The sequence below is a fragment of the Gallinula chloropus genome (genome assembly GCF_964237585.1).
Source record: "Gallinula chloropus genome assembly, chromosome: 17".
NCBI classification, from domain to species: Eukaryota; Metazoa; Chordata; class Aves; order Gruiformes; family Rallidae; genus Gallinula; species Gallinula chloropus.
The window spans coordinates 2,352,548-2,379,491 of NC_140102.1; the positions used below are offsets into that span (position 1 = coordinate 2,352,548).

Sequence of the window (26,944 nt, forward strand, 5' to 3'; positions counted from 1 at the left end):
GATGTCAAAAATTAAATGGCCTCAGTCTCTGTGGCCCAGCTGTATTATTCAAGATTAGTATTACTTGAATTAAAATTCTACCACATTATTCATTCATTAATATGATAGAAGAAGTGCTGTTTCTTTGGACCTATTACGATCACTAGTAATTCAATTAGCTACTTGGAAAAATAAAGCAACCCAAGACCTGTTTTCCAGCAATATCATTCTTGGATACCCTGTTTACATGACCCTGCTCCTCCCTTGAAATTTCCCCTTACCTTTTTCATGAAAAGCTTCACTGGGAATGGAAATATAACTCTGTCCTCGAGATGGAAATCGATAGTGAGACAGATTCAAAGTCTGAGGATGCATTTTGACCAAGGTGTAATCTGTGTGATAACGCAAACAAAAAATATGATAAAATCAATAAGCCTCTACAACCTACTTGACTATTTAACTAGCCCTCCCTAATAGCTATTGCAAGTCTTGAATTTAAAACCCCAGATGTTTGCAGCAACTATAACAAATTCCCCATGTACAAAATTGCCTCTTATATCTGACTTCTTTATGACAGAGTAGCTGGTACATGCGATGTTAATATACCACGGATCACTTCACCCGTGCTCAAACACTGAGCTTACCAGGGCAAGCAAAACAGATTGATAACACCCTCTTCCACTGACATTTGAATGCATTATTTCAGACCCCCACTGCTCCATTTGAGAATGCCAGTGTCCAAGAGCGCACACGCAGTGATTAATGGTCCTGGTGACTGCTCACGTTACTTGCCCCCTCACACAGGTCTCAACAAAGCAGAGCAGAATGCCAGAACAGATAAATTACCTCTGCTACCTGTAGAATTGAAAGATGAAATTAGGGTGCTAGGATGCTAAAAAAAAAAAAGTAGTAAAACAAAATTCTCCTAAAAGGTCAAAACTATTCCTATTATTTGCCATCTCTTGCAGAAAAACTTGCAAAGTTAAAGTTTTATAGCACCCAGGCATAGGCAAATTTTAAGTGCTGCATGAGAGCTCTAAGCCCTTTAACTGCCTACTGTATAGTATAGTATTACTAGATCCATTTCATAGAATTGGTATTTCTAAACCCTTCCCTAAATAACCTCAAGGAAGTTCAAGTACAGTCAGAGCTCTGGACTAACTGCACAGTCATTTTTCTACAACTAAAACAGTTTTATATTCAAAAGGAAAGAATCTGGTTTGATTTCCACCTTCATATTGACAAAGGAGCAACTGCAAACACAGACAGAACTGTTTAGGACGTTGAGAGAGTCCAGAGAGAAGATTTCTGCTGAATCCTACCTGCCACAGATGATGTGCCCTCAAGAGTTAAAGGCAGGGAGTTTTCATCCAGATTGCGTGTCATGTGAGCCATCACGCTGTCGATGGTTTGAATTAAATTGCCAAATATGTGAGCAGTCTGGGGGAAGAAGAAAGAGAAAGCTCTACACCAGAAGAAATTGCAGTTCATAGCCCAAAATGCCAAGGTGCCATGTTAATCCCTCTGTGACTCATCAACCGCCCAGACTCAAATGTGACTTGCTCCACAATAGATCCCACATATAAAGTGTGGATAAAGTGTTGCACAAATTGATGCCACCCAGAGCCTGACCTTACAAAACACTATGTTTTATAGAATGTCTCTAAATGACTCTTTGCTCCCACCAGCATCTGACACTCAAATAGACTCAGGATTCAGCAGAATGCAGACAAGAACTGAGCATGTGATTTTGACAATGTACAGAGCGGTATCAGATCTTTATAGGAACAGAGGATGAGACACTACAGTTTGGCCTTTCCTCAGTATAAAGCTACTTTCAAAGTGTTTATATGTCCCCTAGAAAACAATCCTCCAGGTTGAAACTTCATCCATATCTCAGAGTTTATGTTTCAATGAAAATAAAAATATTTTCTCTGAAATCTATTTGTATCAGAAATCATGAAGGATATTAGGCTAAGGCCTCCTTTTGTCTTAAAAGGATTTTAGGCTTCAATGAGACCTTAATTTACACTAGCCTCTCCTCTCAGTTTAGAAGCTCTCTGTTCTGAAATCTGTGCTCAACCAAGAACCTCAGGAAATCCCTGGGTTCCTCCTCCAAGTATTGCTCTGCACTCTAACAGGCAGACTAGAAGAGAAAGTACATGGGTACAAATTACTTTTCCCTAAATTAGGTTTAATCTAAAACCTTCACTTCACTAAACAGCTGAACACTACCACACAGTACACATGCCTTGAAAAAAACAATCTAGAAAACAAATATAAACTTTTAAATATAAAATTTCAGTGCTAAAAAGGATGGCTGAACAGATGATTATACATGTACTTTAGTAACAATATCTGTTACTTTATAACTATAATTGTTTCATTCTTCCTGAAATATGCGGCAACTGCAGCAGATTAAAGTTCTCTTGCTTGAACCCTCAAAAACACATTATAAAAGAAAATGACAATATTGTTTTGTTTGTGGATCTTTACTGCAAATATAGAAGAGGCATATGAGAAATAAAGAAGTCATAATGCCAGAAAGTAAATCCTAACAAGAAAAATAGAGGCAACCAGTGTCATTACTATCCATGTGAAATTATGCAGCTGAAGTAACCTACAAATCTAAGCCCATTTGTCTTACCTGTGGTACATCAATCCAGTTGGGCAATAACAGAAAGTCTTCAATAGCTTTTAAAAATGCCTAAAAGGATAAATAAACCCAGATTATTTATTTATTAATCACTTACATCTCCTTGTAAGGATCTAAGGCAGAGCGCAGCTAGGATTTATTTTAAGATGACAAGCCCATTTTCATTCAAGTCACAGATTGATCTCTACCTGCTAGCACTCATCATGTGCTGTATGGTGACATTTTAAAGTAATAGTTTATTTATTAAAAGTAACTCTGCTTTGAAACTCTCATAGTGCAATCATTATGAGGTGACAAGCCTGGAACTAAGACTGAAGTGAACTTATTCTTCCCTTTTACCTAAACTTATATGACATCAATGCCCCTCTCAGTCTCAGATGACTGCATATTTCAACAGCATGGAATAAATATCTGGATGCCATCACTTATACAACTTATTATCTGCTTACATTTTGCACTTAAAAGTTGGTTTTGAGGTCAAGATTTGCCATGGTGGGCACTGTTCTAGCGCTCAGCACGGTACAATCCTTGCTGTAAGGAGTCTGACAAGTAGGAGGAGAAAGAAGTGGAGAAAATTATAAGAAAAACTCCACAAATACTGCTTAAATTTAAATGTCATAGTGTTTTAAAAGCATGAACTGAATATACAAAGACTCCACTGAGAAATGTGGAAGAAAGCTGCAAGACTTACCTATACATAATTGTATAAGCCATAATACATAGGGCAGTATCAGAACTTTGCTGTATGAGCTTATTTAGGGCAGCTCAAACCTTGCAGCTGCTCTCAAACATTCAGTGTGGAATTCTGCCTGGCACAGAACTCATCCTACACCTGGGACCCAGCCCAAAGAGCCCAGAGCATTCAGTCAGTATCTCTTTTCAGGACATAGATTCACCCCAGAATGACTCCAAAAAGGATGTGCTAGAGCACTGGAAAGGGAGGGAAAGTTGGGAGTGCTGGAGCTACTGAGCAGCAGCGTTATAATAAAAACACAAGTCAGATTTGTCAGGAGCAATGCATTATTACTGTGTGTCAGTAATCAGGGAGCTTATTGCATATCACTTAAATCAATTTTTCTTGTGCTGTGAGGCATCTGACAAATCAGGACAGAGATAACTTTACAGAAAATAGCATGCAACTCAGTCCCTGTCTTCCAGGGAATTAGCTGCAAACAATACAAAGCCCAACCATCAATCAGAGAAATGACAGGGGCTGTATGTATGATCAGGGCTCTCTTGTGTTTACTTCCCAAAATAGCTTTGCTAAAGATAATCATGCCCCACATTTCTGTCTGCAAAGCTCTTTCATGGCACACAAAGCAGCATCAGATAGCATGAATGAGCAACCAAATGGCAACCGAAGTGACGTGGGCAACAGGTACAATTTCTGACAGGCTGATGTTCCATTTTCAATTTAGAGCCCATACAAAATCTTCAGCAAAACAAAGGAAACAACATATTAGAGCTTTTCAGAGAGGTTTTTGCTGCATATTAAGCTATGATCCAGGAAATCCAAGCTTTACAGTTTGCAAATACTAAAGCTTTTAACACAAACTATCAATTGCTGCCCATGTATTTTTCAGAAGCATTTATTTATATTGTTTTTTCTGAGTAAATAATCCTTGTCACCCTGGTATTACCCACAGGCTTAAAGGAACAATCACTAGTGAGGCCAGAGCTGATTACTGTAATAATAGCTTTCTAGCCTGCTGAAATCAGGGAATTAGATGCCCATCATTTTACAGAAGGCTAACTTCATGTTAGCAGAACGTGACCCCTTGTCCTCAGTTCAGGCTGCAGAAAATGTCATCTTTTATGTTTTTCCCTTTGTGGATTAGCTCAAACAAAAATAAATTACTCTGTTAAGCTTCAGACCTGATCTTCCTGTGAACTAGTTTCAGTGGAGATTTGTGGTATGTCTACACAGCAATCTGGGCTGTGACGGGCACCCCTTGCAAAGCAAAGCTATTAACTCACAGAGGGTAAGGACACCACCACCACCACAGACAGGCCCTCTCCCACAGCCTTCCACCTTCAACAGAGCTCGGTGTCTTCCCCTGCTGTCACAGAGCCCAGCAACAGTGAGGCTCAACTTTGCACAAGAGAAGCCAGAGAGGTGCAGCTTGCACTGTTTACTACAGGAGCAGTAACTGCCAACAAAAAGCCAGCTAGACAGCAGCAGCTGATAACATTTTAACCCTCTAGTGTGGTGTGAATCTCAAAGATAAGAAGTTTTTTACTTGGGGCAGTTAATCAGGCCCAGACTGATAGAGGCACAAAGACAGTTAGCTTGCTATGAGTTCATCCACGCCTCCATTTTACCTCCACCACCCCTCTGCTCTGCCCTGGTCAGGCCCCACCTGGAGTATCATGTCCAGTTCTGGGCTCCCTGGGATAACAAAGACAGGGATCTCCTGGAGAGAGTCCAATGGAGGGCTATGAAGATTTCCTCCCCATGAGGAAAGGCTGAGTGAGCTGGGACTGTTCAGCCTGGATTGAAGAAGCCTGAGAGGGGATCTGATCAATGGGGATCAATAGCTGAAGTGTGGGACACAGGGGGACATGGGCAGCCTCTTCTCAGTGTCTGTGGGGACAGGACAAGGGGTGATGGCCTCAAGTTGGAGCACAGGGAGTACCACACCAATGTGGGGAAGAACTTGTTCCCAGTGAGGGTGAGGGAGCCCTGGGACAGGCTGCCCAGGGGGTGTGGAGTCTCCTTCTCTGGAGAGATTCCAGCCCTGTCTGGACGCCGACCTGTGTGCCCTGTCCTAGGGACCCTGCTTGGGCAGGAAGGTTGGACTCGATCCCTGCAGGTCCCTTCTGACCCCTGCAATCCAGTGACTTTGCTGCAGTCACTGCTGTGATTACAACATCATCATGTCAAATGGCTACAGTCTGGATCAGCTGGGTCATGCAGAGAAAAGCTGAAGGTCTGTCCAGAATTACATATGCTGCATTGGATACACTTGCAGCTGAGACACATTAACAAATTATTTTCTCCTCCTTCTGTTTCCTCCTCAACTATATAATTATTTTTGATGTGTGGTCACAGTTCCAAGTATTTATATTTTATGCATTAAATAATATCCCTGAGAACTATTTTCCTCTGGTGGTTTTTTTGTATGTATTTTTTGCACTCTGTAAAAACTTGTGAGGCTGTTTTCAGTATTTCTTCATCATCTGACATAGGCCTGAAAGACTCTTACCTCTGTCAGGCTTAGAGCAGTATCTTCTGACAGGGATTTGTTGGGCAGGGCGATGGAGACATTCTCCAGGTAGCCCAGCATGGTGTTGGAGGAGCGGAAGTTCCCTCTTTCCTCAGTCAGATTAGTGATGATGGGACTATAGGCATTTGTAGAGAGCTACAGGAGAGGGAGAGAACATTCATCAGAAATTATTCCAAACAGCAGTCTTTTTTATTATCATTTTAGCCTAAATGGGAGCTTGAGACAGAGCAGACTGCTGTGATTGCACACAGGAGGCTACATAAGCCCAGGGAAAAGGAAAGCCCAGAGACAGAAAGATAAGATAAACAAAATATACAGTCAGAGCTTCATCTTTTCATTAGCCATTCAGGCCCTATCTGCCAGGGTTTCCTTAAAGTCTCTGCAAACAAGAAGAACTAATAGAACTTTGACACTGCAGATAAGAAAACACATTGCAACAGCTAATTACACGTAGGCTGATTACAGCTGATTGTATGTATTCTGCATACAAGAAATTAACTTTATTCAAATCTTTTTCATTAACCATTTATACAATAGATAAAAACTCTTATTTTATGATTGTGGTGGGTATCTTTTTGAATTAAAGATAAATTAGCAGAGCAATTTTGAATGTCCTTCAAAGTTCATTGACATGTCCCAGAAGTTTCTACATTTTTCCAGTTTTTAAATATAGAAAATTATCTATCCCTACATTAAGGGTTCTATAGCACTCCCATGTTCCCATAGTGGCTAAAAATTATCCCTATGCATATCTGAAAATGTTTATGACTGGGGAATTAAGAAAGTGCTATTAATGAAAACTGTAAAGAGAAGAGGGTCTGTAACTGTAATATATACATATATATTCTGATATTATAGAAGAGAGTTATGAGTACTGTCCTACCACAGGTTTTGTAGTAGTCAAAGACCATGGAAGTGTTGAAGGCAGCAGAACTTGCACACCTGGGGAAAATACAGACATGAATGTTAACAACCTGATATTCCCACTGCAGGGTGAATCAGTTCAAACTAAGGAACACAGCTGCTGTTCTGTGCATTTCAGTTATTTGCAGTAGAGTGGCTACACAGACCTATTTAAATAACTTCATTTACTGCTTTTCTCATCTATCTTACTCCATCACCTTCATATAAATGAGCTTTGGAATTAAGTCTAAGTCTTAAGCACTTAAACATTAGCTTGCTAACAGGAAATCTGAAGTGTTGTACCTCAATAAAAAAGGACAACTGTACCATTCAAACCCTGGCATCCATCTTTGCTCCCTCTTCCCCCAACATTCACGTAAAGTATCTACAGAATTATCTTTTTTAATATCTATTTCTCAATCAGAAATAAACAATAATCTGTAGTCACTGCGGACAATTTAATTTAATTAAACTAATTGCATTTCTGTATGTGATAAACTTGGACTGGGATCATAAAGAGGCTGGAAAAAATGAGACTTAAGCCTCAGCTATGATATCCAAATATTAATATTTACTTATATCTCAAGTCTAAATTGCTTTAGTGCCAAATAAAAATCACACCCATGAAGACAAGTGCAGAAAGATTTTTCCATACAAAAAAAAAACCCAACTGTAAGAAATACTCAAATCCAATGGAAATATTTTCATTGTCTGCAGCAAAACTAAGGCATCACCCTCAAATGAAAGAGCATTGGTAGAAATGGTGGCACACTAAGGCTTTTGGGCCAGCCTAATTTTGCTCAAGGAGTCCAAACACAGCTTTCTTTAGTAGTTTGAGCAGACTATAGATATAATGTCTCTATTAGGTGGTTTTATTTCAAGCCACTGTGAGGTTGTTATTAGTCAGACAAGCTACACTAATTAGCATCACCTACTAGTATTACATTCATCAAAAATTACCATGTCATAAATGATTTGTCAAGATAGAAAGAATAAACTCAATTTTGGATGGCTTCCAGTTACTGCATTTCAATAACATATTGATTCCTTTCTGTGCAGAGGGATTTATTGGTCATTTCCTCTAATCTGCATCTTAGGAAGAATTTACGTTAGCCAGAAATAGGATATTTCAGCACAAAGAGTGGTTGCATATATAGATGTGACTGTATATATATATGCAGTGATATATATATATATATGTGAGTATATATATATGCATAGATAGATAGATAGATAGATAGATATGAGACATGTTTTACACATGGATCCGAAAGGAATATGATTATTCTATTAAAAAAAACCCACACTGTCCTATAAAGTTTCTTACATCAAACCACATGAATACAGAATTGGTGCTGGGCTAAGTCCTCCAAGGTCAATAAACAGAAAACAAGAATAACTGTGTTGGTTAGTAACATCCATTGCTCACTGAGCGTGTTCTAACTTCCTCCATCAAACTGGAAATTTTATAAAAATTGATCAGTCTATTACTTCAAAGAAGAAAATCATAAAAAATTCGATGTTCTCCATTTCTCAAGTGCTCTAAAACCCTGGTGTACTTTGCAATAATATATAATACAGCCTTGAAATTCCTCACACTTACCAAATCAGAGACATATACCTGGCACATACATTAAAATTTACATTTTAATTCCTAACCCCCTGAAAATGCACATCAACTTTAATTTAAATTAAGAGGCTAGAATGTTATTTCCCCCAGAAAATTGATAGTTCTAGATGACCCTGAAAGACCAGTGAACTAGGGGGTTAAGAAAATAACCAAGCCACCTAATGTCATGCAAATTGCAGTAAACTCACAAAAGCTCCAGCATGAACATCTCAATGTATAAATCAGGTATTTTGCTTTACAGCCTTCTAAAAATCACAAGGGATTGAGAAGTAGGATACAGCAAAATTCTGTACAAATCAGTAAAAATTTAGATAAGGGTCCAAGTCTTTCTGTAGTGTTTCAAACACTTGCTATGAGAACTAATGCCCTGCAAACAGATATTTTGAGCCCCAGAAAAGCCCTTTCCAAACCCAAGTACAGAGGACAGAAGCAGCAACTGAAGTACTGAACAGGATTGGGGTTCATGGCAGGAGCTTTCCACGGTGCCTTGATTACTTGTTGGAGTGAAGACAGAGGGGCAGAGGGCTGCAGAGGAAAGATGCTGGGAGTTCAGCAGAATTCAAGGAGTTAAAAAAGAAAGCATTCTCCCTGTATTTATATGAGTCATACTTCTCTGTCAGTGAAACAGGGCACACATATAGCTGGATCAGGTCAATTTGAAAATCTACTGCTCTTCAGTTTAGCAACATAACGTTCTTGTTGAGCTCCACTAAATCAAAGAATGTGATTTATGGGAGCTTTGAGTTGGGTAGTGTTATAGCAACCCTAGATTGTTGTGAAAGATAAAACAGCCAAATACAAAAAACTTCTTTTTTTTTGTCTCCCCAACATGCCCAGAACATTATAAAGTTAATGAAACTTTTATTAAAGACTTTAAAACTATTTCCTATATCAAATGAATACTCTCCCCATCAAAATTTATGAAGACTTCCATAAAAATCCCTTTTTAATCTAAAACACCTTGAGCACAATTGCTATTATTTGTGTGTCAAAGCAAACAGATTGCTTGATTATACACCAGATGGAGCGTTTTCTAAGTGACTCCAATTCTATATAAACCAGTTTGTATTTTCTTTTTGAGAAAATATATTTTGTATGCATTTGATAGCTATAATCAAACCTGGAAGTGAAATACACATACATTCTCATTTCCAGGCATGGATCAGGTGTTATTCAAAGAGTTTCTCTAGTGAAAATAGTTCCCATGGATTATAAAAGCACAAGAGTTATGGGTGTAACTGCTTTAGCTCTCAGTTACCCAGTAAGAATAAATGAAAGCAGTGAAACTGCCAGTGAAGCCAAACGTTCCAGATGCCCCACAGCTTTATTCCTGAGAGGGATGTTTTCTACTTGCTATGCACACACAAGCACTTACTACCAATAGCCTTTCTTGTAGTGAAACGTTTATAATAAAAGATCTCTGGAGAAACTTACAGAGTTTACTGACCAGTCTTTTAAGTCTTGGTTCTAATCCTGATTTTTTGCCTTTTATACTAAATTTTTTTTAGTTCACAGGCATGTGTGAGTTAGTAAGTCTTTATTGTTTCAGGAACTACAGGGATAACTATTATCATCATTGGCTCAAAGCTACACAACCACCAGAGCCCAAGTCAGAAATCCAGAATCAGTGTTTCCTAATACTGTTCTGCTTCAAGTCTAATTCCTGCTCCTCTTATGGGATCTAACAATGGCTGGACACATCAAGTCTTGGTAATGTTTTATGACATTTTAAAGGAGCCAGAACCCAAGATGAAAAGACTCCAGAGACACCTGGACTGCCACATTTTGGTGCCATCCACATCTGACTTTTTCTGCCTCTAAAAATTACATTTAATAGCTGAAATATGTGAAAAAAACACAAAACCTGGGCACTAAACATTTTTAAGTCAGCATCTGGACAGATGAATTATAAGAGTGCACATACTCACCTACAGCAGCTGTAAAGTACTGCTCAATTTCATGGGGGGTGAGTGCCCTTTCCCAGATAATGAATTCATCAAAGGCCCCGTTCACATAGCGCTTGGTTTGGTCCCCCTCTGTCCCAGTGAGCAGATTTGCACTGGGGTCTCCATAATCATAGAAAACTTTCCCATCTGGATCAGTTGTGTTCAGAGTTCCATTGACATAGACTTTCAGTCCTTCTCTTGATTTCCAAGTGAAGAGAATATGAGTCCAATACGGACCTGCAAATCATTAAAAGTCACAGCAAAACCCATAAATCAATTTTATTTAGAGTCTTTCCTGTTCAGTAAGTTTCTGCTGACTTGTGCAATGCTACAGAGCTGTATAGGAAGTGCTAAGAGTGAATTATGGAACACTGATGTCATGTATATTAATCTTTACACCCATGGGGAAGCCCATACTCTGGCAGAATGCCCGTTAGCTTTTGTCTGAACTCTTCCTTGGGCCTGCTGCAGTTCCATAAATTACACTTGCTAAGTAGTACTGGCCAAGATCTGAAGTCTCTTCAATACTGTCTCAAAACTTAGTTTAGAAGAACTGCATAGACTGCAAGAACAGGAGAACAAGCAAAAAGTTGCCACAGTTTCTCTGGTAGACTTGAGAGGCTGGAAACATAATTTTCACTTGGATTGGAAAATCCACAAACAAGAAAATTATTCCTCCCATTCAGCAGCTCTTCTCTTAAAATAAGATTGTAACAGATTTATAAAGCTCTGTGAGGTGAGAAAGCCCTATGTTACAACTAAGGCAAGAAAGGATCTAGTGACTGTCATAGGCATTACTAGAGTTCTCACTGATGTCAATAACAATTCCACTTCAGAAACAACTGGAAGTTGGGGCTGAGTGTTGTTACTGAATGGCAAATAGTCTATGATACAGTATCACTGTTGGTTTGTTTGTACTTTTTCTCTCCCCCCCAAGTGAATTCTTGAACAGAGAGCTCTGTGGCTATTTTCACATATTCACTTCTCTTTCCTGAAGTTGTGCTCATACCACTAGATCTCTCTGCAACAATGAAGTAAAATACAACAAAGAATTTTTAAAATAAAATATAAAAATTACCTGGGGGACTAAAGCTTGCTTTCCACTTCATCATTGCATTCCCACGAGTGTAAAATTCCACTGAGCCTGCACCTTCATTTGAACAGATTTTGAAGCCACTGGAAATGACTTGTCCACCATAGGCAGGGAGGAACTTGGCCTGCTGGTCTTGAGTCTTCCAGAAAAAGGAAAACGTTACTCCTGATGAAAGGAAGGGAGAGGAGATTTTGATTTCTAAAAAGTGCAATTAAAAATTTCCCAATACTCCAGAACACAGAGCATAGGAATGCTTCTGAAGACAAAACTGCTAACAGAAACAAGAGCAGCATTTTTTAAGTTAAGGTGTTGACTGGTATCAGTTTGAACCAAATAAATATCTCTTCCTAGGTTTAACATTGGGAACGTATCCAGGACATAGCATTGCTCGTTGATTCCTGAGTAGCTTTTATCAATTAAAATCCAGTTCTTTAAGCACCAAAAGTCTTTTTTTCTTGCAGGTTTCTGCCTCCATTCCCATTGCCTTATCTCTCCAGCTTTCTCACCTGTCTGTCATAATCCCTTTTTCCTCCTGTAATCTCCTCTGACTTCAAAACACAAGTTGTCCTCAAATCTCCATATGCTCAGCCAGCACCTACATCTCTTTTTGATGTTGACCAAATTCCAGCAGAGCCAGAAATGGTGCATTGACTGCTGATGTGCTAACTGGCTGCCAGCATGCCCATGCTTATTGAGTAGCACCCATTGCTAATTACACTTTAATTCTTCTAAGCATGTTATTACCTGTGTTTTCACACTTCAGTGCTCCAGTAATTGCTGAAAGCAAAGCAGCAATGTAAAAGAAAGGGATATAAACATATGCAGGGTCCAGATAAAGGCAGTTTAATATGACAAAAAAGGAAGATAATAAATAATTAATAATAATAAAGAATATACAAAACAAGTGATGCACAGCACAATTGCTCACAACCCATACTCCACTGATGCCTAGCTAGTTCCTGAGCTCCAGTCTAAGCTCCCCACCAGATTAACACCAACCTATATAATGAGTACGACATCATATGGCATGGAATATCCCTTTAGCCAGTTTGGATCAGCTGTTCTGGCCATGTCCCCTCCCAGCTCCTTGTGCACACTCAGACCCTCACTAACAGGGTGGTGTGAGAAGCCAAAAAGTCTTTCATTTGGTGCAAATATTGCCTAGCAACAACCAGAGTATCAGTGTGCATCAGCATTGTTCTCATCCTAAACCCAAAACACAGCACTATGCCCACAACTAGGAAGAAAATTAACTGTATCACAGCCAAAACCAGGACACTGTAAAATCGAAGAGCTCTTCATATTACACATTAGTGAAGAAATACAGTTTCCACAGGATGGGTTGTTTCTTTAATAAAGGTTACCTCAAAAGGCTTGACTGAAAGAAGCAGCAAATCAAACCTCCCTTGCACTGCAGAAGTTCACAGCGACTCTGCTCTAGAGGTTCTGCAGTCAAATGCAATTACAAAGAAACTGGCTTGGCTAAACAGCTCCTAAAAATGTTCATCTCAGAATTTATGGTACAAAGTGCTAACAATAAAATCCGAGCTCAGAGCAGGTTGAGAAAAAGTTCATGAAGTGCAGAAGTGGAAGAGGTTCTGCCGCAAAGAATCATAACAAATTAAATTGGCAACAACCCTGAAGATCATAGGATCACAGAATGAAAAGGAGCTCAAGGATCATACAGTTCCAACCCCCCTGCCACAGGCAGGGCCACCAACCTCCAGGCCTAGAGCTACACAAGGTTGCCCAGGGCCCCAGCCAACCTGGCCTTGAACACCCCCAGGGATGGGGCACCCACCCCCTCTCTGGGCAGCCTGTTCCAGCCCCTCTCCACACTTTCTGTAAAAACTTCCCCCTAATATCTCATCTAACCCTTCCCTCCTTTCGCTTTAATCCATCCCTCTTGTCCTGCCAGTCTCTGCCCTTTGAACAAGCTGATTCCCCTCCTGTTTCTCTGCTCCCTTCAGGGATGGGAAGGCTGCAATGAGATCCCTTCTCTTCCCCAGGCTGAACAAGCCCAGCTCCCTCAGCCTCTCTGTGTAGGGGAGCTGCTCCAGCCCTCTGAGCATCTTTGTGGCTCCTCTGACCCCTCTCCAACAGTCCCACATCTTCCTTGTGTTGGGCCCCAGCTCTGGACACAGGACTCCAGCTGGGGAGGGCAGAGCAAAGAGAGACAATCCCCTCCCTGTCCCTGCTGCCACCCCTCTGCTGATCGAGCCCAGGATCCCACCAGCCTTCTGACCTGCAGAGCACACTAGTCTAAAGATCACCTTGTCAAAAGTGCTGCTGAGAGCAGGGCCAATTTCAGAGCCAGGTCTGGGTGCTCAGCTGAGATGTTCATGTTACCACAGATGCAGGTTGCAAAGCCTCTGTGCAAACCATCCAGGTGCTTGGTCACCCACACAGCAAAACCTATTTTCCTTAGTTCTAACAAGCATCTCCTGTTCTACAAGGAGCCTGTGTTGCTGGTCACATTTTCATTATGCATCTCCAAGACTGTTGAGCTCCATCTCCTTCTATATAAAACCACCCATCAGGTAGATGAAGCCAGACCTTAGCATGCTCAGCCTCAGCCTCCCCTGCCATACTGACCCTTAAGTATTCTGCTGGACACAGACTGGCTCTGTCAGCATCTCTTCTGTACCAGGGGACAAAGATACTTCAGATACACTCTCATGAGCACTGAATAGAGGGGAACAATCACTTGCTGACTATGCTCTCTTGACATGTAGTCCAAATATCTCTCTGCATGATTTTATACTCAGCAGTTCTTCAGGCCACCCAGACAGTATGAACTTTGCCAATTTGGTACCAGATAGCCCAGCACAAGTTAATGAAGCCCTCAAACTATTATGTATATTTCTTGTTGAAATAATAGGATGTTTTTTAATGTTTTATAATTGTATGATTGAAGATGGAGAAGCCTCAGACAATTCAATTCAGTCACCAGAACTACTCCCCCTCACTACCCTCTGGCACACAGCCTTTTTATTTTTCATATATTTTTGTCAAATTAATTTAGAAGAAAAGTTTGAAATTATATCATTGCACAATAAATAATTCAACTATGGAGTATCTTCCTAAGTGAAATTCCTGTTTATCCTCATGACAGCACCCATCAATTTTCATGATCTACACACCACCCCCTAACTGCTTTATAGAGGATAAAATAATCACCATGGAAATATTAAGCAATTATCATTGGCCTCCTAGAAATAAATCAGTATATGAACATCATCAATCTCAGTCTGCCAGTTCTTGATGGATATGTGTTTAAAACTATGAATGCTGTGAACTCCCAACTGAGGAATTTGAGGTGTGCTGTAAACAAGTTGAAATACCTTCAGCAGTAGATAAGCCTGAGTTCATATTCTAGCTTCTTTGCCACACCAGTGACAGGGTGAGACACTGCTCCAACCCTCTTTCCAAAAGCCATGAGTTTTCCTTGTATCTGTACACCATCTTCACCACCCAAAGGGCTCCCTCTGTTAATCCAGCCCTCTTACTACTGCGATTCCTCTGTCCAAGTGTCTCACAATCTTTTCCCAGTGCTTCTACATATTCCTGAAAGGCGTGGAAGTGCTGTTATTCCTTCTTCACAGGCTGAGAGATGAAGTTAATAAGACTAAGTCATACAGCACACCCACTGTGGTGCCCATTTCCTCCATCTTTGCCTGGGTATCCTATTGGACTACCACATACAGCTGCTGAACATCCCATAGCCACAAGAAAACTGGGGATCTAAACCCTCCTTATGTGCATTTTGGTTCAGGAAATGCCAAAACTAGAAATTCCAGTGAGGCACCCAGCAAGCACACAGCTCTAGGAAATGCTATTGCTGCTAATAGTGCAGCTTTTCCAGTTGGTTTTATTTCATCTCCTCCTGCACTAAGAAGATTCTCTTGCATCTTTCACAACTGTTTCTTTTGACCAAAAATGCCACTTCTCTTCACATTTCATCTGCTCAACATTTCAGTGGTTTATGTTTTTAATGCCCTTGTTTGGGAGATCCTGGGAGTGCTCTGGTACTATACAAGTAATTTATTCTGATTATTATGTTATACTGTAGATGCAGAAACAATATGACTTAGTGATGACTTTTATTTCCCAGTAGTATGAAAAAGAGCAGGAAAACATACAGCATGGATCAGTAAATGTGCCTACAGTAGGAGACTGAATTCCTTTTTGTAATACTCTCAGGTAATAGCCATGTACCATCTGCTCTTTGAGTTTCTCTGTTCTTGGAAAATTAATACACAGCACTTAATATAGCAGTTTAAAAAGAAATAATCTTATTTCAAGTAATGTTACCCATTTGAAGAATGGCCTAAATCAATAAATCCAAGAAAATTCGATGTGAACAGTACTGCTCGAGCTTAGGGAGTGCTGGAGTTCATGTATAGAAAGCCCCTATTTTCCACTTATCCTTTCATTTCTCCTGAATGTTACATCTCTAGTGAATGTTTTGGGCTAGTGAATAGTTGTATGGTTGGTTTGATGCTTATATGAGGTTTTAATCACCTTCTGTAATCAGCATATTATTAAAGCTGTATTCCTATTCCACCTGTCATTTTGTGACCCTACTCCAGGAAGAGAAGGAAGAAACAGAGAATGAAGATATTTAGGCACTTATAAGGACAAGTGGATTCCAAGACACCAGAGACTTCAAAACTTTATCATCTCCAGAGATAAATCTAAAAAATATCCCTGTCACTCCTGCTAAGAGGCCACAGAAAAACTGTCTCCTAAATCTGAAACCTTTAGAACAGTTTGTTTGGCAAGCTACAGTTCCTGGACAAAATGATCTTATTGTCACAGAAATGATTTTGGGCACTGTAATCTTATTTCTGGGGTTTTTTTTAAATTAATTATACTGTAGATCATTGATCTGATTAGTTGGTGATTAATTCTAATCTAAATTGTAGTTAGAAAAGACTAATTCTTCAGCAATCAACGTGCAAAAGTCAATAAAGAAAAAGTATCAGGCTAAAATCAGAGTACACACTTCAGTGAGGAAAGAAACAATGAATCTTGAATTACATAATTTGACAGGAAAAGAAATGCAAATAGTAATTAATGAATTTACTCACCTTCAGGTCCACAAACTTCTGGATTACTAATGCAAGAATTTTTATAGTTTCCAAAGAAGAGAAAGGTAACTCCTTTCTTTTCAGTGACATAAATTCCTTTGTTCACCATTCCTTCTACAATATCTAAAGGAAAAGCAAAAAAAGAGTTTAATATTTTATATAAATCGAAACTTCCTGGTGATTTTAAGAGACTCATATACCTCATATTTTTAATCTTGTCCCAGCTCTAGCTTTGTTTTTGTTAGGTTTTTGTTGTTGCTGTTTTGGTTTGTTGTTTGGGGGGGGGTTGGGTAGTGGGTGTTGAGATTTTTTTGTTTGGTTGGGATTGGGTGGTGGTTTCATTGGTTGATTTTATTAAAAGGACCATATAGATAATTCTTTCATTTCAAATTTCTAAAAATCATCCTCATCACTGAGGTTCTTGATTAATCAAGACTATTTGACAGAACCCATATACCCAAAATTTATTACTTCAAAGGAAACTGAATAAATCTTCTGCTTTCCAGAGTTCTCAACACCTGACACATCACAGAGGTATTTCTGTCTTACAGTTAGGCTGACATTAATCTATCAAAATTGAAGCAGAATTGGGTTCTTTTCACTTTTTGAAAGTGAAATTTTGTGACCAAAAGCCACGTTGCATTTGAAAAAAATAATTCAATGAAACATACTGACAAGCTATACTCAAAAGGTAGAAATACATCTCCTTCTCAGACATCCTATGGTATGTCATCGTTGTCATTAGGAAATTATTCCTTTGTCTAACATGGATAATGAGTAATTGTCTTGTGATTTGATTGTGATTTTCTTGTGTTCCCTCCTAAAGGAAAGCACTGTTAATTTATCACCTACCAGCTAAAGCACATGAGTCTTCTGAACACCAAAAAACAAGGCATGGTTTTTTTTACTATAGGAAACCTCACTAAGGTGTGAGAGTCCAGCTGATGGATGATGATATAAACTCATGTTGTTTGTCCCAAGACTAATCTTAGCAATGAAGACAATAGGAAATCACAATCAAAATATTCTGTGGTAAAAGCCTGTGTTCAGCAGAACACAGAATGCTCTGTCATCTCTTCCTGAGCAGGCAGAAGGTAAATATTCAGTTTGGGATTTCATATTAATACTGTTGTTTATGATGGCATTTCTGCAAGGATTGTGAAGATCCACAACGTTGGTTTTAAGACCCTTTCTCCATAATTTCTTCTGAAAGTGTTAGGGGAAGAGTTGCTCCAAGGGAGGAAGCAGCAATGAGAATACAATACAACCTTTCCCTGTTCTCTGTTGCAGAAATTACCAGCTAGCTGCTCTTGCATATTTAAGAATCTAATGAGATCACAAAGGAAACGAGGAAGGCACAAAAATCGTCTAACACACAGGAGGGGTGGGATCTAAGGGACTTCTCTCTGTAGTTGTCATTGTCTATCTACAATGATAGACAACTCAATAGGAAGCAAAGATTTCTGAGTTCTTCTCGAGTCACTTCTCTCTAAATTAAGCAGAATAAAGCCCATCAGGTAATGCATCCCTGTGTCAAAACCATTTCCTTTGCCATTCATGTCACTCTTTTTGATGTTGATATTTAATATATCTTATTATGTGAGAACTATGCAAATAGTCTATAAAGCAGATAAGTGAGGGCTGAAGTTCATTATTAACAGAGTTCACATTTGCCAGCATACTTTTACTGTTAGAGAGTAGAAAACTAGTGGCTTTAGGATTCTAACATAAACCTCCCAGTATCTGAGCAGCCCATATGGCAGTTCAATCATTTCCATCCCTCTCCTTAAGTCAGATTTTCAAACAACTAGAAGAATTAATAGCCAATTGTGAAGCGGACAAGAGGTCATATTTCAATTGCACCTACACAAGTATAAAGCTTTGTGACTTAAATCACTTGCAAGCTTATGCTAGTGTAGATATAACTAGTTTCCAATGTGCCAGGTTTCTGACTGAGACTTTTCATTTTCCATTCTTCCTTTTATTGCCTGGCCTATTGATGTAAAGTGTATATATAGATATGTAATTAAAAGGACATATATGCAGACTTTTGCTTGCCTTTTAAAAAAAGTTAATCAAATATGTCATTACTGACAAGATCTGACTTCCATGCTTTGGAAATTTGTTTGCATTTGTCTTTTAAAAATTCCTATTAAATGTTTTTCTTTTAACCTTGAAAGATTGGGACAGGGGGAGAAGTCAACCTATCTTTTCTTACGTGATCCTCTGAAATGTAATCTCTGTTCCTTTTAAGTTTAATACAATTATTTTAGGTTTTGGAAGACTGCTGAGGCCCATCCTCTCTGAGCTGCTTAGCATGGGGAGATTCCTCTCCCTTGTAGTTCAGAGTAATTCAGGTAACACTGCAGGAGTGATTTTTCAATAATGGATGCCAATATAAGCACAAATAGACCTTTGAACCAAAACTCAGTGTTAACTTTGAATCCAATGTTACAAGAACCATCCAAGCTTGACAAATGCAGAACAAAAAATATGTAAAATCCTCACCTACAGTTGCAGAGAAGTTAGAGTAGGCAGAGTCATTGGTATATACAAAGGTAGAGTTATGGGAAGGAAGCACAGTGAAGTTGTGGATTCTTAGAGCTGGGTGGAACAACAAAAGAAAATAAGCAAATAAGCAAAACAATGAATAAACACAATCAGTAATGAATTGACCAGTTCATATCTCTCAACATAGTACAAGTCACAGATGTTGGTCAGTGGCCTTGAAAATGATCATACAACCACTTCTCCCAAGGACTTGTACGCATGTAAACATCACATTCTTTAATTACAAAGATTAAGTAAATATGATATTATTAAAAGTATTTTTCCTTAGAGTAATTGAAGATTAAAAAAACCCTATAAAAATGCAACTGGAGATGAAGGGCTTTGAAATCATGCTGGTAAGGAACTCTGATGTGGACAATTCCAGTCCCAAGTCCAGTTCTGGGCATCCCAGTGCAAAAAAAAAGCAAGCCCATTGAAAGGCTGAGAGTGCTGGGACTGCTCAGTCTGGAGAGCAGAGAGCTCAAGGACCTCATCAGATGTACAAGCACCGTGTGGAAAGTATAAAAATAGTGCCAGCCTCTCCTCAGCTGTACTCACTGAACAGAGAAGAGGCAATTGGCATGTATTAAAATACAAGAAATTCCATAAGCAAAATTACTAGCTTCTTTATATATCACAATTTAAAAAAAAATAAATCTATTTTGATCATTTACAAGTATTTTGTACACTAATTATTTACCCTGGGCAGGCAAATGGAGCTTGATGGAAAGCCCACAAAAGTCAATAGAGACACACTGATTTGGGATGCAGATCAACTGAGCTTACAGAAGGAAAAGGCAAAAACTCTGTTCAAAAGAAAAAAAAAAACAAAACCAAGAGATTTGCACACAAAAAGCTCAGGAGAAAAAAGCATGAAAAACAAAGGGTCAGAGTAAAAACCTGAACGCAGCCACATCTTTCTGATCTACTCTACCAAGTTCCTGGTTTCCTTTCAATTGCTTCGACTGCTGAGATAACCAACAAATTAATTGGCTGACAGTCCCTCTCACAGCACAAACGCATTGAGAGATATAAATCTGGTTTCACACACAATGAATTCAACAAATAAAATGGATTAACATGATGGACAGATTATGATGCTTCAAGGATTATAAGAGGAGAAACATGGAATGAAAATAACTGCATGATATGATGAGTGGAAAAACAAGACAGACTAGCAATAAACAGAAGAGTTGTGTAATCAGAGTTGTATCAAAAACAAGCAAATTGTCACCTGCATTAGATTACAGCAATAAAGAAAAAAATCTTCTGGTATATCCAATTCAAATATCAGATAGATACACAAAATTTCTGCTTGAGGCAGTTGAAATACTATCTGTGTATTATAAGACACTAAATATAAGCAACTGAGAAGAATTTCAACTATCCCCTCCAATGTTAAGGAAAAAAAATCAACATTGCCAGAGCTGCACTGCAGAGGAAAAGACTTTTGGCTACCAGCATCCTCAGCAAATAATAGGGAGACAAAGTCCTCCAAACTTTTCTCAGCAAAGTCATGCAGCTGGCTGATTCATAAAGTTATTTAACACAATGTCATAATAGGAGTGAAAGGAGATTGCTCATGTGAGCCAGCCCTATTCTTGTAAGTAAAGGTTTGTAGGATCAGGAACTTTATATATTCTGCTTTATCTCTTCCAAGATACAACTGAAAACATTTCTCAATTGCACTGAAATAATGTGATTTAACAGAATTTGAAAAACAATCTAACATCAACAGCCGTCTTAGCAAGAACTGTATTGTATATATCGCTTTCAAGCACTTTCAGAACAACATCTATGTAACATCAGTGCCAAAAAATGTTAGATATGAAGTGCTGAAGCTCCATGAAGTCCAGTATCAGAAATTCACTTCAACACAGTGTTAGAGAACTCCTATGGTAACTTTTGCAAGCCAAATAATGATTCTATTGAAGTCAATGGGAATGCTGCCATCAGACTCTAACGAGAGCAGAACATTGCCATCATTATTTCTGGTCAGCTGATTTCATTTTTTAAGAAAATTTGTGGACAGATGGGTCAAAGTTTAAGCTTACAATACTTAAACACCTCCAGAATAAAAGGTTTTAGATACTTAAGGATCTTTTTCCCACTTTGGAATAGAGATTGATGTTGCCATTTTTGTGTAATAAATAGCAATAGCTTGGCCCTTTGGTAACATTTTTCATGGAAGGTTGTAAAGGTCTCTACCTGCTGATTTAATCTTCTGCAGTGATCTTTCTGGGTAAAGATATTACAGTCATCAGCAGTAGCACAGCAGCTACCCTTTGCACTAGCACAAAGCAGCTCAGCTCAACTGCCAAGGTCATCGACTATAGTGTGAGAACAAGTGAGGAACCTACACCCACCCACCTTGGAACTGGCTGAAATAGCAGGAGAGAGAAAGCAACTTGTGAAAATTACTAAGGGACCTTTGAATCTCAGGAGGCAGAGTACAGCTGCAAGTTTCCCCTGCATGCCCACGATGCAGCAAGCAGGGCTTGAGTCAAAGCTCCATTAATCACATCACCAGCACATCCCCAGGAAGCCCCATCACCCTTTTTGGTTCTGAAGCAAAACAACAGAATAAGAAAACTGCTGAATCCAACCAGACTGCCTTTTAATATCATTCCCTCTGGGATCCTCCTGACTTTTTCAAATCAGTGAGAGTTTTGCCTTATCAAACCTGTTGGTTTTGCCTGATTGGAAAAATGTTTGAAATAATGATGCAGTCCTGCTTTTAAGGAAATATCCAAAAAATGAAACAACAGAGTAGGAACTAATCATGTAAGGGTTTATAGTTCTTTTCTATGGATATTATGTACAATTTTGAAAAGCCCCTGAAGATTGTGGGCATTTATCTCCTTCCAGAAAGCAGAAAGAAGCAAGCACCTTCACTGATGGCATAATCAAAGATCTCAGTCACTGAATATATTAGTTCATGTTATGCATGTACCAAACCAGCTAATAACAAAGTGATTTCAATGACTCTCTGGATCATAAACCTTTTCTCTTTATAACCTTAACAATGCATAGACAGCCCATAAAGCATCGGAGGATAGTCTATAAAAATCAGTTCACAAATACAATACCATTTGGACATTGGAGTGCTGCAGAACATTAACTGGAAAAAAGGAATTCCACTGCTGTGGTACAAATGTAACCCCTTCCATTTCTCCTATTCCCTTTCTACTTAGACTGCCACAAGTTCTTATGTTATTGCCATTGTCAACAAATCCTTTGTGTACCTCCATTTGTATCCCGGAACTCATGAATTCCATCCACATCTTCCAGTGGCCAGTAATGTGAAGCTGATGCAAGAACTTTGAACCCTTTCAAGAAAACACAGATTAAAAAGTTATTGAAGTAAGGACCAACAAGGAGTGTAACAAGTCTCCACAGAAAAGAACAAAACCAGAGGTCAACAGGTTAAGTAAAACAAGATATTTTATGTAAATCAAGTATGGCACATAATTGAGATCATAAATCAAGGTAGCAGAGCAGATAAAAGCCAAATATCTGATTGGCCACTGCAGAAAACCTATTTTTAAAGCTCAACTGATTTTAATTTAATTTTATTTTAATTGTACTTCGTATGTGCATCAATCTCTGACTAAATCTCTACGGGTGTATGAGGCAACATTCTTTTAAGTAACAGTGGAGGAGTCACTCAAGAATAATTTCATGATTTCACCCAGGCACTAAAAGCAAACAGGGATAATACAAAACACTGGCAAGGCAACGCATGAGGGAAGCATTCAGCCTCCATACTACCTCTACTCCTGTTTCCTCTCAGCAGTTCAAGGGAGTAGCTGGAGAGTTCCTAGGAATTTACGCTCACTCCAAACCCCACTGTAAAACCACCTTCAGGTTATATTAACCCAAGAGTTTTTGCACTTTTAGTCTTCTATGGAAAGACAGTGATGTATTGAGAAGCAGCACTCAGCGGTGGACAACTTGCAACACGGTTGAGGACACAGCTACCCGTACAGTTGTTACAGGAGACTCTAGTCTTCCTGATGCCTCCAGATTACCCTCATCATAACAGAGTCATATAGCAAAACTTAGTATAACAGAAGGAATTTGATATTCCTCAAGTGAAAGGGCTCCTGAATACTAAGTAACACATGGAAAAGAGTTCACTGCTCTCCATATGGCATTTTACCTATTCCTTCAGAACCTTCTCCACGGCACCAAAACCAGAACAGTTCCTTGTGGCTGACAAGAACATTTTGTCTTCTTGAATGTCCTCATTAGCAACAGGTACACAAGCTGACAAAAGCAAAACACCTCCTGGTTTCCATCAGCAGAGTCTAATTGATGAGTTTGAACAGATTCTAGATGTGATCACTCAAACCTGACCAGACTGTCCAAAACAGTCACATTTTTTGTGGAAAAGAATTCTATTTTATGGGTAAAGTATTAATAATGCATAAAAAACATTCATTTTAATTTCTCATCATCTTGTTAGCTGCAAGAAACCTTTCTTTTCCAAATAATTCATTTCAACCAGCTGTGCTGAAATAAATTTTTACAAGGTTGATACAGTTATACAGAAATTTTACAGGGAATGCAAATGAGAATGTGTTTTGTTCACCATCGTGGCATATTGTCCTACTAGCTTGAGTTCATGTTTTCTTTGAGAGGTGGGAAAACAACACAACAGACAACTGGTACAGAGAGAGTGAGTATTTATGCTATGCTGTATCTGTAGAGCTCTTTGCCCTACGATCATTTTTCATTCCCAAGCAATCTTTCAAGAACCTGAGGTGCAAAACTGATAGAGAGAAGTTTCTGAGGAAGCACTTCAACTGTCATACACCCTATGAAAGCTCCCCACACCTAGTGTGCAAATTAAAACCAATCACAACCAGTGCCCTTCGACATTTACAGTCTATCCCCCACTTTTCTTCACTCTTGAGATGAAAATAGCTTGCTGAATTCATTAATCTATCGTTTTACTGTCATGGATGCAAACAGGGTTCCTTTAGCATGGATATGAAGGTGCAAACATTTCATTTGCCTCCTGTAACCGCCTCGGCCACACAGTGGAGATCAGTTTGATGTTCTCACAGTATAGTTTGAGCTGTGGCACAGAGAGGATCCTATCATTTATTCTTTTTAACAACAGCATGAAGCTGATAAAATTGCTAAACATCACAACAAGCAATTGTAGATCTGAAAGCAGAGAACTAAGAGAAGCTCTGCATCTTGTGAGGACGCAAGAACGACTCAGACTTGTTTCCAAACTCAGCTAAAGATCTCTAACAAATTATTCATAATTGACCTGGATCTATTATTAGCCTACCTAAGTAGAAACATTGCCAGTTGTCATAGACGTTTTCCCACAGAGAGTAATAAATAAGATGGGGGTGCCTTTAGAGAAATGGATTAAATTGTATGGCTACATGTTTCCTTTGAATATTTGGAAGATACAGAGGAAGGCACAACACCTAACAAAAGGACGAAGATGCTGTTGACACAGACCAAGCACACAAAACCCAATCTGAAAATTCCAGGCAACCCAAGCTGAGGATGGCAAAGTGCACTTAGGTAATGGAATATAAGCACAAGATTTTTTGCATTTACATAAACTAAAGCTGGGTATGTGCCTGGTTTTATCTTCAAAGAACATATCCTGGCTGCTGCAAAAAGAAATTAAACTTATAAATTTCTATGCTATCAAGAGGATCCACATATGCTAATGCACCTCCATCCCACTTTCATCAAACTACCAATTCCATTTTGCAGTGTGCTAATTTGCAAATATCTTTTGCTCCTATTAACACCTCCCTTTTGTATTAAGGAAGAAAAAAAAAATATTAAAGTTGAGATATGGTGGGAAAGGGGGTGGGAGAGAGACAAAACTAGAAAAATGAAAAATATAACAGGAGAAAATTGTATTTTATGCCAAAAAAATTGTGGCACAACGTGGCACAAGTATCTTAGTAGCAGCAGTACAAAGGCATTGCCACAGTGGGCATCAGTCCCATAACATCTACATTTAACAGCTGCAAAAAAAGTAAGAAGAAAATGGGAGGGAAATAGATCTATAAGAAAGTGAATTGCCTGGAACCACATTGCACAGCAGTGGCTTTCCCAGCTCTGAACTACATAAAGCCATGCAGTTACCCCACTTCCACAAACGGAACAAATACCTGTTGCCTTGAACTCAAGGCACACTTGCAGTGTCCTTTCAGTACGTCACTATCCTGTATTTAGAGCAAAACCTCAGGGTTTGTTTCCAGCTTAGTTCAGATCCAGAGAGCATCACTCGCAGTGACCCTTCCCAACACTCACTGTTCTGCAAAATAAACCTTCTGTAACTTGCCCCCTTATTGCTGGAGGCTTTTCCCCCCCTATTATTCCATCAGCTAGAAGCTATGGATCCTCATGCACAAGAAATTAGGCTGTATTTCTTTAGTTTTGAGTGAAAATTGAACTAAAAAACCAAATCTAATCGGGCTGAAAGTCCTGCAATAGCAGCAAACATGGCTTTCCCACACTGCTCTGGGTTTTAGGCTGAAAATAATTGCATATGGTTAAAACTGAAAAGCACAAAGCAATACATGACTTGGTACAGCAGGAAAATTGTACTTGTACACCACCATGAGGCTTGTGGTTAAACTATTTATATTAATAGCAGGATTGTGCAGTTACACACACAGACCCCAAATAAGCTTTGAGGAAGTTTTTCTCTACATTGAAAACAGATGAGAGATCCTTAATATCCCCTATAACTGATATAAACTTCAGCATGAAAGCTGGGAGGAGGGTAGACGACTTGAAGCCATGCCAAAGTACTGCAAACTATAAAAGCTGGCATATTTAACTGAGAGCCATTGAATTGAAAACGCTGAACACTAAAGACAATGAGAGAGAAAAAGAAAACAGCCTGTGGAGAGGTCTGACTCAGAAAAGTGTGCTCAAAAAAAGAAGTAATAAGCAGCAAACAGCATGTATAGGCTTTTTCTACCTATCAAATACAAGCCATTTTCTTCAAATACATTTCTGTGTGGAATATTTAGTAGGTAGGTTGCTGAATTTAAAAAGCCTGGGACCGTGACACTTTATTACATTTTTAATACAGAGCTGACATTCAAGTGTAGGATTGCTGGTTGGTTGGAGCTACCTAAGGAAATGAAATATTCTAACAAAAAAGCAAATAAATATTAAAGCACTCTGTCAAAAACAGAAATAGAATGTTCCTTACCTGGGTGTTTGGGTAGCTGGGAATAGTTTCCATACACCTGCACATAAAACATTTCACAGTGAGACACAGTGTGGCAAAACTTGCTAAGAGGAATCCAGATAGATCTCAATACCAACCATATGCAGAACATTACCTGATGTTTGTACTGAAATAAAAGCAGCAAAGAATAACGACAACAGAGCAGAGATAATAAATTCTCCATGGTCTATTTAAGGTTAAAAGTGCAACTGAGATCAAATTCCAGTAGGATTTCAATCATAAGTTTCCCTTTTAATACAAAAAGTAGCAAAGGGACCTTTTCCATGCAGGTTCAAAAAGTCTGTTCCTCCAGTGATGGCAAAATATCCTTGCAGACCCTTGAAGTAGTATTTGCTTGCTTCACACTTTGATCTCTTCATTTAACTGCAAATAAATTATCCTGATTGGAGGAAAACTCAAAGGAGTGTGCATCAGACCCCAAAGTTGTACAGCTCCGTGGAGAGAAGTCAAGTATTTCTGTTACAAGCTGTGCCAAAAAAAGAAAAAAAGATCTTGTTTTCAACTTTCCTCCTCTGGTTGTCTTTTCCTTTCAATTACTTTCACGTTGTCAGAGATCTGAAGCCAGTTTTGGTTTTGCTAGCAAGAAAATGCACTTCCTTATAGCACCCAGGGCGTCCA

The 26,944-nt window shown here is 39.0% G+C and overlaps 1 protein-coding gene across 1 annotated transcript in view; it reads right to left on the reverse strand.

Annotated features, from left to right (window-relative positions):
- The window catches only part of ADGRD1 (adhesion G protein-coupled receptor D1), a gene marked incomplete at its 3' end in the record, with an annotated part of 147,604 nt that extends 121,058 nt beyond the window's left edge, over positions 1–26,546 (reverse strand). Inside the window, exons 1-12 of the mRNA XM_084271978.1 lie at positions 26,421–26,546; positions 26,288–26,324; positions 22,323–22,406; positions 19,036–19,131; positions 16,528–16,650; positions 11,420–11,599; positions 10,324–10,578; positions 6,746–6,804; positions 5,842–5,997; positions 2,627–2,686; positions 1,302–1,419; positions 261–371 (exon numbers count right to left, since the gene is read on the reverse strand). Of these exons, the coding sequence (XP_084128104.1) occupies positions 261–371; positions 1,302–1,419; positions 2,627–2,686; positions 5,842–5,997; positions 6,746–6,804; positions 10,324–10,578; positions 11,420–11,599; positions 16,528–16,650; positions 19,036–19,131; positions 22,323–22,406; positions 26,288–26,324; positions 26,421–26,489 (1,348 nt within the window). The 5' untranslated portion in view covers positions 26,490–26,546. The remainder of the gene's footprint in view (positions 1–260; positions 372–1,301; positions 1,420–2,626; positions 2,687–5,841; positions 5,998–6,745; positions 6,805–10,323; positions 10,579–11,419; positions 11,600–16,527; positions 16,651–19,035; positions 19,132–22,322; positions 22,407–26,287; positions 26,325–26,420) is intronic.
- Between the last annotated feature and the right edge of the window lie 398 nt (positions 26,547–26,944).